This window comes from Pholcus phalangioides, unplaced genomic scaffold, assembly GCF_987345545.1.
Source record: "Pholcus phalangioides strain wild (caught in Gottingen) unplaced genomic scaffold, Ppha-v1.0 ptg000018l_1, whole genome shotgun sequence".
Taxonomy (NCBI): Eukaryota; Metazoa; Arthropoda; class Arachnida; order Araneae; family Pholcidae; genus Pholcus; species Pholcus phalangioides.
Window position 1 is genome coordinate 1,075,365 of NW_028301611.1, and position 11,105 is coordinate 1,086,469.

The 11,105-nt window shown below is 37.9% G+C and overlaps 1 protein-coding gene across 1 annotated transcript; it reads right to left on the reverse strand.

The window, feature by feature from the left end:
- Nucleotides 1-4,093: 4,093 nt before the first annotated feature.
- LOC149071508 (RNA helicase Mov10l1-like) lies at nucleotides 4,094-10,322 on the reverse strand. Its single transcript, XM_089247841.1, has one exon. The coding sequence runs from the start codon at nucleotides 10,313-10,315 to the stop codon at nucleotides 7,172-7,174; it is 3,144 nt and encodes a 1,047-aa protein (XP_089103967.1). The 5' UTR covers nucleotides 10,316-10,322; the 3' UTR covers nucleotides 4,094-7,171.
- Between the last annotated feature and the right edge of the window lie 783 nt (nucleotides 10,323-11,105).

The window sequence follows — 11,105 nt, forward strand, 5'->3', positions numbered from 1 at the left end:
GTAATGCGAAATCTTCCTCAGAAACCTAGTGGTTTTAGCTATGGAAAATAGTTTGGTTTGTCCTAGGTATTGTCAAAATTTTAAATGTTTTGTTTAAACACCAAGGAGTGCTATAAAAATGTCAAAAACTGACCTAAAGGCTAAAATGCACAGCTTCAAAATTTTATAAATGAGAATATACAGGAAGATGAGATATACTGAAGATCTCTTTATTTTGTACTATGCAAACAACCGACACCAGCTTAGTCTGTTAAAAGCTGGAACCAACACAACTCAGTGAAGTTCATAGGCGTCCCAACTATGAGATTTGGTCGACTCATTTGTGTCTGATACAGGCAGATGAAGATAAGCTCCTAATGTCTAGACCAGGGAAAAACCAGACCAAACTGTGTACTGGCAAAGGTTTTGCGAAGCAGTTTAAGTTTAAAGATGCTGTTAAAAAGTTTTTGGGACATCCCGTTTATCGCATAGAACCTTTTAAAGCCAAATTCCTACATTAGCTTTGCCTCCAAAAAGCTTACTATGCGATGGGGGAACATGGCTAAATGCTTGTATATTCTAGTGAAAATTTTCAAATCCATACTAAATGAATTCGATAAGGAAGTTCTGCATGCATTAAAATTTCACAAACTTTGTTTTGCCAAGGGAATATTGAAGGACAAGGACATAATTTTGGAGTACATAAAGTCAAACTTCAGTATTTTGGTTTCCCCGCTATCCAGTGGAAGTTCTTAGGCATGCCAAAGGCGGAGTTGGCCAATATGTTGTAGCGAAATTCCACAGAGTGATTGAAAAAAAAACAGTGCACTTAACTACCCTCAAAAAAATTTCTACCGTCTTGACGGGAAAGTTCGAAAATTTCGAGATTGAAGACGAACTGTGATTGTATCAGTTTTTTTCTTCCAAATATGCCCCTATAACATCTAAACCTTTAAAAAAGTGAGTTTTCGCGGTACATATTTGCATATATATATTTTTGCTTTCAGATTACATACCACATTCAAAAATTACATTTTTATCAGGAAAATTCTATTGGTAATTTTTGATGAAATGTAATAAGAGAAAAATCTGATTTTGTTCTTAAAACATTTTTTTAGACTTTTGAACATAACTGGTTTTCAAGGACTTCGCATTGTTATTCTGATGCATGTTTTGTCGTTTTCAGGAATTTGTTTTTGAAGATTTCCGGCATTTTTTGTTTTCAGGTCATTTTTGCAATTTTTTAGGTCAACATCATCCGGGCCTTGATAATAATTTATATCCACTATCCCACTAACACATAATAAGCATTCGAGAATTCTGCGTTATAAACTGCGTTTAAAACGCTTGAAATTTATAGCGTCCGTTGCATAGTGATCATCCCCCCCCGTATTTCACGGTTTTTTTTTAAAGCGGATCGTGACGAGTGGCCACCCTACTTGAAAGTAAAATAGGCAACTCCCACTTTTATTTTCCTGCAGGATTTCTTAAAAACTTGCAAACGAAAAATTTTCCCAGGGAAGGGGAAAATATATGCACCAAAACTTGCGCATCGTAAAGCCATAAAACTTCCTGTGTCACTTGCAGGTGGTTAGGCGAAAAGTACAAAAGTTTTTAAGTATTAAGAGGTTGTAGAGAGAAGAAAGGCAAGACAGTACTGGTATTACCAGCACCTCCTAGAGATAGAAGGCCTCCGCACTCAGCTTGTGACGTCAGCAAGTAGTCCATTTTCCCTCAGAATATTCAGGGAAAAAAAATTCCCTGGTTGTGCCAGTGAGGAAAAGAATCACTATGCGGTATTTGTGAGCTAATCGGGAAGATTCTACGCCAACATGAGAAACGAAGTAGGATGCTGCGTTTCAAAATGTTTTGATCTGATCATTTTTGTCGCACCACGGTCATTTTCTACACACGAGGGCTAATTAGACCGGGAATTTAATGCGGATTCCGAACGGCAGGCTCGATTTTCATACTCGTCGAGAGGTTGGTGCTCTAACCCCTCGATGGGGTAGCCATTTTTGTTGTACCCGTGTCAGGAAAGTTTTCTGACAAGGAAGAACCGGGTATCGAACTCGCGACACCTCTAAACATCCTTTGGTACTTTAGGCAAGTATCTTAAAGACCTGGGCTACCGCGCCCCGTTTCAAAATGTGGCAAACTAACTAGGTAGTCTGAATGACGTTTATGGCAACCCGTGCGGAGACCTATCTCCAGGAGGTGCTGGTATTACGCAATTATTCTCCATGGAAAAGGGGACCCCCTTAAGTAGGGCTATAAATGTTTGACTTCAGAATAGTAGTTCTGAAAAAGATTGAAGAACCTTCAGTCTTTGTGAGAAATGGACGGACCCCATACATAGAATAGGGATAGCTACTGACATGCTAGAAGAATGTGATTTCTAGCATGAAATTGTTCATGATGGCCTGTTGCGATTTAGAAATCACAACAGGCCCGGAATCCTAACACCACCACATCCTTTTTACAGATATTATCTCCTCCATTCATCTCTCGTGTGTGGGTGTTGTTCCCACTTTCCCAAAACAGTACAGGATTTCACAGTAAGCCACAGGGTTGCTTGAACTTGAATTACCAGACAGATACCCACGTTAATATTTCTTACGGAACCTCTAACGTAAAGGGTATCTGTTGGAAAAGTAGCAAGTGGCAGTTACCCAAACTAAAAGCCCCCCCCCCCACCCTTTCTTTTTCACTCTTCTTTCTCCAGCCCCATCTCTCTTTTCCAAGCAATGCTATGCAATAGGTTAAGAGAATTAAATTTTAAACAAATATTCTCATTGATTTTTTAAAAATCTTTTATATGTCATTTTCAGTATTAATGTGTCACAACAGTAATTTTCCCGATTTCCCGGGAAATCGCAAAAAATTCCCGAGAATGGGCGGGCGGGAATTATCGAGCAGAAACCCTAGTTGGGACTACCTGCGCACACCCGTTGTGGAATTTCTAACAAATCGGTACACGTGCTCCAAGTTTTTTTTTTCTTCTAAATATGCGTGGCCCCTAATGCAATTATGCTATCAGAGTTGACTGCTCGTTTCATGCTCTGCTGGTGCTGCGATGTCTTCCATATTTTAAAGTTAAGATAGTAAACGCTTGAATTTTCATGTTATATAAGCATTGTGCTGAAGGTATGCCTGCTTTCTACGATAGGTTCCACTGCATAAGTGCCTTATTAAACCAGTGGTTCTCAAAGTGAGAGTCGTGGCTCCTAGGGGCATTGCGGTGAGCTGTCCCTTGTTCAGTGTTCTGGAAGGTTCTTTTTTGAGCCATTCTGAGGAGCTGCACATGAAAGTTGACCAGGGCAAGAAAGCCGCATGTGACAGACGTTTAAGAACCACTGCTTTTAGTAACTGATGTTGCAAGTTCAACAGCGAACAAAATTTTGACAGGTTAATAGCGACTTCACGATGCCTCCGCATAGTGTTCCAAGTACAACACGAGACTAGGCTATGTCATATCGGATGATTCTATTCCTTTGTAGGAGGAATCAACCCTGAAAGATCAGTCACTGACGTAAGGTCTGAGGTAGTGATTGTGAGTGACATTTATCACTCTGTCACTCAATATATAATCACTATCTTAACGAATCGTTCAACATGACATAACCAAGTCTTATCTCATACTTGAACAAGGCGTAATCAAACTTCTTCAAACCAATCTATACTCCAATATTTGTAAAAAATTAATCGGTAGGTTTATAGCACTAGTGCACTGTAGTTCTATGCAGAATGAAAGCACTTTTGTTCACAAGACATACTCGTTCAAAACACAAGTTTCTGCATGTCTAATGATTTGTTTCTTTGTATGTCTCAAGCTCACAAATCAAATACAGTAAAACCCCTCTTTTGTATACACTGGCAGGGCAAAAGAATTTGCCAATAAAAAAGGGGTGACCCTTTTGAATCAAGGATTCGAAATGCATATTTTTATTAAACCGGGTAAATTATTGGGTTGTAAAAAAAAAGGGGGGGGGGTGCAATTAAGAAAGGTTTTACTGTATTTGATATAGTGTTCCAACAAACATTGTAAGATTTCCACGACCAACACTATCTTAGAGCGTCTAGAAAAATCTAAAAACCACAAATACCCAGAGAATAATCAAACTAAAAATGTTCTAGTTTACTCAAAGTACAGAAGAACACACCAGACAAATATTTCTGAACGAAACAGTATACGCAAGTGTTACTTATTATTTAGGGTGCACACAAAAGCTCCTTTCATCTGAAATAACTTGAGGGGAGGCAGCTATACATATACTACAGCTATGCAAGAAACTTAGACGACGGTAAAGTGGCAACACCTGATCAGATGTGCAAAACAATTGAGGGAATTACAAAAAACGTTATGCAATCCCCAAATAGATATTTGTTTCTAGCATCTCATTTGCCAGTCACTTTACTATACCACTGTGTACATTGGCGTACGCAGAGGGGAGTTTGGGGTTCTAACCCCCCTCCTTGAGCCAAGATTAGTGTTATTTTGCAGGGAAAAACGTAACCTCCCCGGAAGGAAAAAAAATTTGAAACCCTCCCTCGAGAAAATTCTGTGTGTGCCTATGATTGTCTAAGTGCCATAGCTGCAGCTTCCATGATTTACAAGTTATTTTAGGGTAGAAGGGCTTTCCCATGCAACCCTGTACATCGAAACATTGATGATAAAAAAAAAAGTAAGAACAAAGCGATTATAAAAAATATAAAATGGGAAATTAAAAAAAAATTAGCATGATAAAAAATATATCACAATTAAAAAAAAAAAACCACAAAACAATCTTTTTGCCAAAATAAGCGAGTAAAAAATGGGAAAAAAAAACATTATAGCGTACAATATCATCAATGGCCAGTCTTTTTTGACAATAAAAAACTAAAAAATCTGTATGATACACACACTGTATTTATTTGCATTCCGAACACATAATCCCACTGGATATGTAAGTTCAAAAGAGTCTCTATATACATGAAGTATCCTCAAAGTAATCGCTCTGATCCAAGGGGACTGTATAACAAATACCAAACCCACTCTAATATATCATCAAATATTTTATTTCTGCATTTGTGATGGCATAAACACAGCCTAGTGCTGGTACAGAGAACCACACAAGACGGCACAGAAAGAGACTTGAATAGAGAAAGCTACCCCCATGCAACTTAGGGTTGGCTACTTTAATACATCATTATTTATCAGTTGTACAACAGAAACCCCAGTGGAAGATTTCAGAATCAGTCATTAAAAATCTAAAACAAATGTAGATAAAAAGCATCATTTAAATAGTACAAAAAAAAACCATACAGTGTATATGGAAGTGTCCTTCATTTCAGATTTTCAGTACCTAACTTCCCCCACCAGGGTCGATACTAAACCTCACATGTATCTCCTAATCTTCCTTCTAAGAAATTGGTGCGTGCTGCAAAGTTTTATATGAATGTATATTTCTAATATATTTATGAGTGTCTGAGGTGAATGTGTTATGCATTAAAAGGTGCAGACATCCGAATTGGACATGAACGTCGCTGATGCAGAAGGTATAGCGCTCGCACGAAAGATACTGTTTCTGGCTGTATCTAATAGGGCATAAGCACTTTACCACTGACCAAGTTACATAGTTTTCCATCCATGTCTCCAGTTAAAATGCCTTTCTGTGTCACCTTCCTGCCATCACCAGGCTGCATTCATGACCATATGCTCCACAACGAATATTGACACCCCTGTACAACTTAATTTCTATGAGAATGTTCATATTTTCCACCAATTTACTCTACATCGAAAGTATTTCTTGGAAACAAATTTTTCGGTGGAACAAAGTGGCTTTTACATTAAGACTTGATAACAATATAATTTTACATTGTGATTATTACCATAACGTTTGAGTGGGACAAAAAAAAAAAAACCCCACTAAATTTACACACAAAAGTAAACATTGGTTCTTATTCTTGGAAAAATGATAACAATCATACAAAAGAGATGTTCTTTCGTGACCTTCAGAATTCTACATGTCTATCAGCCTTTCATAATCTAACCTAAAACATGATCTTTCCGAATATCAAAGAATTCCTTTATTTAAGGCATTCAAGGGAGGCCTTTTGAAAAACAATGGAAGAGTTGGCAGTGTTTCAATTTTTATCCAAATACATATTTCATTTTCACTGCATACTTCCAGCAACATCTCGCTCCTCCGATGAGACTTAGGGTGAATTCGGAAAAGCAAAAGTGTGATTCAATTTAGATTATCCTACTAAAAGCCTTCCCCCATCTACCTTACCAAAAAACTCCTCATGCACCTGCAGGTATTAATTACATCTGCATTATTTCCCCCCCAAAATTATTTAGATGCAAAAAACTCAACACAATTCAATATATTGTTCATCGCAAACATAATCACTTCGATTTAAACAGGGGTGCACAATCTCTGGTAGAAAAATATCAATACACACAACACAATAAACGCCTAACTGACCACATTTCCTTCATAAAAATATAGGAAATCAGGATCCATACAAAATATCACCAACCATCTGAGAAAATTATCACAAAAGTATGTATAATTTTATGTAATTTTACATGTAATTAAAGTTGTTGATTATCACAAAAAATTGTCTAATGGAAAGAAAGTTGGCAATTAAATAGCCAAAAAAATTTTTAAGGCGAGTAAAGTGTTGTTATAAAAGCCAAAACAATTGTCAAAAGCATTAATTTATATTAAGTCATGAAAATTAACTTTTTTTAAACTAAATAAAATTAGGAAAAGATTTAACATTTTATCAAAAAGTTAAGAAAATGGAAATTACTGGAATGTCCCATAAAATTACAAGTCATATGGTCACCCCATATATAAATTTCTGGCCTCGCGAGCAGCAGAATTACAGCATATCTGGCCAGTGGACTGAAAAAGTTGTGCACTTCTCTGATTTACAGCAAAAAATGTCTTCCCTCCATTGAGGCAGTTATGGGACACTAAAGATATCCTGAATCAATTTAAAAAAAGTACATGTTGATATATATGCCATTAAAAAAAGAAACATTGAACACTAAATATGAAACCTTGTCGCTCTTTCGAGAGAGAAATGTGGTTATCCTTATTCCAAGTTAATGTTAGCTAAAAATGCAAACAATATATATATATACAAATGCCATAAAAAGTGGAATGCACACAAAAATATAAAAGAATAGCACATCTCACTAAACATTTACATCGCAACCAGTATAACACCCGTGTAGAATACAGAACCTGATGAATTCAAAAAATATCTTGTCTTGCCTCAATACTAGCGGATTACCAATGACAATCAGCAACTCTTTGGCGCGGGTGACCGCGACATTGAATCTCTTCGGATTGCTTACGAAACCCAGGTTGTACAACACGTCATGCTCCATGTAATCTTTAGATGACCTCACTGTTGATATTATGATGGCTCGTTTTTCCTGACCCTGAAACTCTTCCACTGAACCGATCTTGCAAGCTTCAGCTCCAAGAGCCCCGATGAGCAGCCGGATTTTCTCCACTTGTTTCCGATAAGGAGATATGATGCCAATATCTGTGGGAGTGAGACCTTGTCCGTACAGTTTCTGCAAATAACTAACAGACTCTACAACCTCCGCGGAGTTGAACCAAGATGGACTGTTCTCTTCTCTTTCCTCGATGCCTCTCACACCATGGAATATTATTGGGAAATTATTATTGGGCAGGAAAGGCAGATTTGCCAGACCATCCCTCTTTTCCACACTCTTCACTTCTGAGAAATAAAACATATCGGAAGGAAACTTCAGTATGGCTGGATGAGACCTGTAACTATCAGTCAGCATCGTGACCAGGTCCGAGTTAAAGCCACTGGTCCTTGAATAAGTTTTCGAGTGACGGTACAGGGCACTTTCTATCAGTCGTTCAAGAAATGACAGTCCCAAACCATTATCTCTGGCCAAATCAGACATGAGAACAGGGCCCAGTTGTTTCGGATCACCTGCCATGACGATACTGCCATTTTTGTGATTACTTATCAAACTTATAGGTATCATGGCCTCTGGTTCTGTGAGCTGCCCTGCTTCGTCTATAATTACATGTGTGAAATGATCTGACTGAAGTTCTAACCTACACAGTGCATTTGCAGTAGAACATGTCATTACAATGATCGGAAATCGCACGGCGTCTTCTGCTTTATCTTTATCAATGCAGTATGGTTTGATAAATTCGGGAATGCTCTCGCTGCTTCTCTGATAACTATTCATCCTGACTATATCAGATTTACCAACCACATCGCTCTCCACTAACCTCTGGCAAATCAAGTCAGCTGCGCTGTTAGACGGCGCACAAACAAGAATCCGAGAGTTCCTGAACATCCCAAATATCTGGAGGACAGCTTCGACAAGAGTGATAGTCTTTCCGGTTCCAGGTGGTCCGAAGATTATGTAAGGCAGGGGTCTACACCTTGCCTCAACAATATGCGAGACAGCAGATTTTTGGCGATTATTCAAACTGCCATTTTGCCAATCTATCTTTTTAACGTAATTTTCAGACGATGAAGTGGATACCAACACAAGAGGTTTCTGTAGCCTGAGGTGATTTGGAAACAGTATAGTGGGGCTGGTCTTGAAAACATTTCGCAAACACGTGTGCATAGCCTTGAAATTACTCCTGTTAAACTTGAATGATACATTATAGGTTTCTCCATTATAAGAGTTTTGGAACATATCATTGAATTTTAGACTTATATCATCTCGATGAACTTCATGAATGAATCCTTCATAAATAGAGTACTCAGTTCCGTTTGGAACATGAAGCATAGCCTTATCTCCGACCAACAAAGATGGCCTTCCATCTGCCAGTCCTGGAACATTCAGATTCAAAAACTCTCCTTTTCTGACCATTACAACCTCATACATGTCAAACTTGTCCATCTGCTGATACATTTTTATTTCTTCGAGATGTAGCAACAAGGTAAATTTGTCCCTGTAATTTTTGTAACAAGGATCTTCCAGCAGTACAGGAAACTTCTCAGTCATGGCACATCCTTTACCTTCAACAATGAGTCTCAACTGCTTCGGAACTTGATAACTGGGTTGATGTCCTAAAAAATTTGCTTTCGGGAACCTCACTTTCTCCCCAGGAATGATTAACGCACACTCTTCTTGATCTCTCAAAGAACTTTGGCTGTTTGATTTGCAATGATATGGGGCGATCGGATTCAATATATCTTGCATGGGGTCAAACACGTCAGCATGTACTTTGCGCTTGATTATGAAGTCATTGAACTCTAGAAACAGCAGGACTTCATCTATGCCAGAGGAGGTAGGACTGAACTTTATTTTGACAGAAATTTCAGAATTAGAGTTGATTGCGCATGGCTTGAAAGATTTGGATATCGAAAATGGAGACGTTTTGACAGGCCTCTGAAAATGGCAGCAGCATAAATTGAGCTTATTTTTTGATTTGTTAGCAATCTTTACGTCCAACTCATGTTCTTTCAGGACACAGACACGACCAAAATCAACTTCTTTCGAGATAGACACATATGCATGGTCATGGCAACAAGGTTTTGTGGCTTCTTTCCCGCAGTCAGTATCACTTAATCTCTTCAGTACAAATGCCCTCCATTTGAACAGTTGTTGATTGCTTTCTACTACAACAGCCGAGATTTTCATGTTATATTTCAATGGAAAATTACACTGGCAAGATGAGAAAAAGAATATTACATCATTATCTATTATACCGCAGTCAATTTCGTGAGAAGTTATAACACCCTCAACTGTTTTCAACGACTTTGGTTCCCACTCAATGATTCGATTACCAATGGCATTGAAAGTCACCCTCAGAATGTCCCCAATTATAGGAGAAAAACATACCTTACAATCTTGCATGTTAAACCTGTACTGCTTGCCCACCACCCCATACCGGCCATAGCATTCAGTCACTTCTAATTCTAGAGTGTTGTTTTTGCATGCCTCATCACTTCCAGCGATTTCGTTTGGCAGGATTTCTGGATAGCTAGCATCTACCTCAACATCTTCAGTCCACTGTTTATGGTGGGGCATGACAGAAATCGCTATCCACCCATGTTCTGATGATCTCCTCATGGCATTAACAAAAACTGACTGGCCCACCTGGAGTTTCTCTTCGCCACAAACAACATCAAATGAAAAGTATATCTCATCATTTATTAGGCCATAAGATTGGTAGGAACTAATTTTTGTTACAGTACCATCAAGCGAAATTGCAGTTTTTTGGTCATTTATATCAGACTCATCTTTTTTATTTGGGTTAAAAATTTCTTTCTCAGAAGAGAAATATCTCCAAGTAGCTCTAGAAATTTTGAACAGCAAAGTGAACATCTTGAAGAAACAAACATAAGTACAGAATGCCAAGAAAAACACAAATTGAAAAGCAGTAGGTTCCGAAACTCGGCCTGAAAAGAAAAATATGAAGCATTATATAAAACTAAAAATGCACAGTCTCTATTATAGAAATACAAAACTGAAAATAGTTCAAACTCTATTTTAGGAACTAGTCTTCTTGTCATGAATGATCTAATTATTTTTAATGTCTTTCTTCATTTACAAACTTTTGATTTTATGACCTAATCGCTGAAGCTTAAAAATGAGAATTGACTGAGGAAAGGTTCTCAACTTTTCTAAAAATGTATCATTCATCAGAGATGCCGCGGCAAATACTCGGGATTTCAGAAAAGCATGCACAAAAATTTGGTTCTACGCATCCCTAGTAGACAATGAAAATAAAAGAATCTAGTTATAAGCTGGTAAATTGGTAATTTTTTTTTTCTTCAATGAACCTTTAGATTGAACATGTTTTTAGAAATGAATTATTTGATTCACAGGGATACCAGTGAATGATGGGGGGGGGGGGGGGCATACTTTGATTTTTTTTTTCGAGAGGGACCCACTGTCACTCAAAAAGGACCCAGATTCAGCCAATAACCTAGCTCCCAGGGGAATGGGTCCCAGTACAGCGGCATCTCTGATTCATTGGACAAATGTAGCCATTCTAACAGAAATTTTAGGAAGGTTTACCATTTGTGTAACTTAAGCACAGGGCTGCAGCTAGGAAGAACACAATGGAGAAGGCATAAATTTTACTCTTTTAATCTTTCAACATTTGAGAGGC

Excerpts from the sequence above, each read along its gene's own strand:
- LOC149071508 (XM_089247841.1), bottom strand. The coding sequence starts at position 10,315 with ATGTTCACTTTGCTGTTCAAAATTTCTAGAGCTACTTGGAGATATTTC.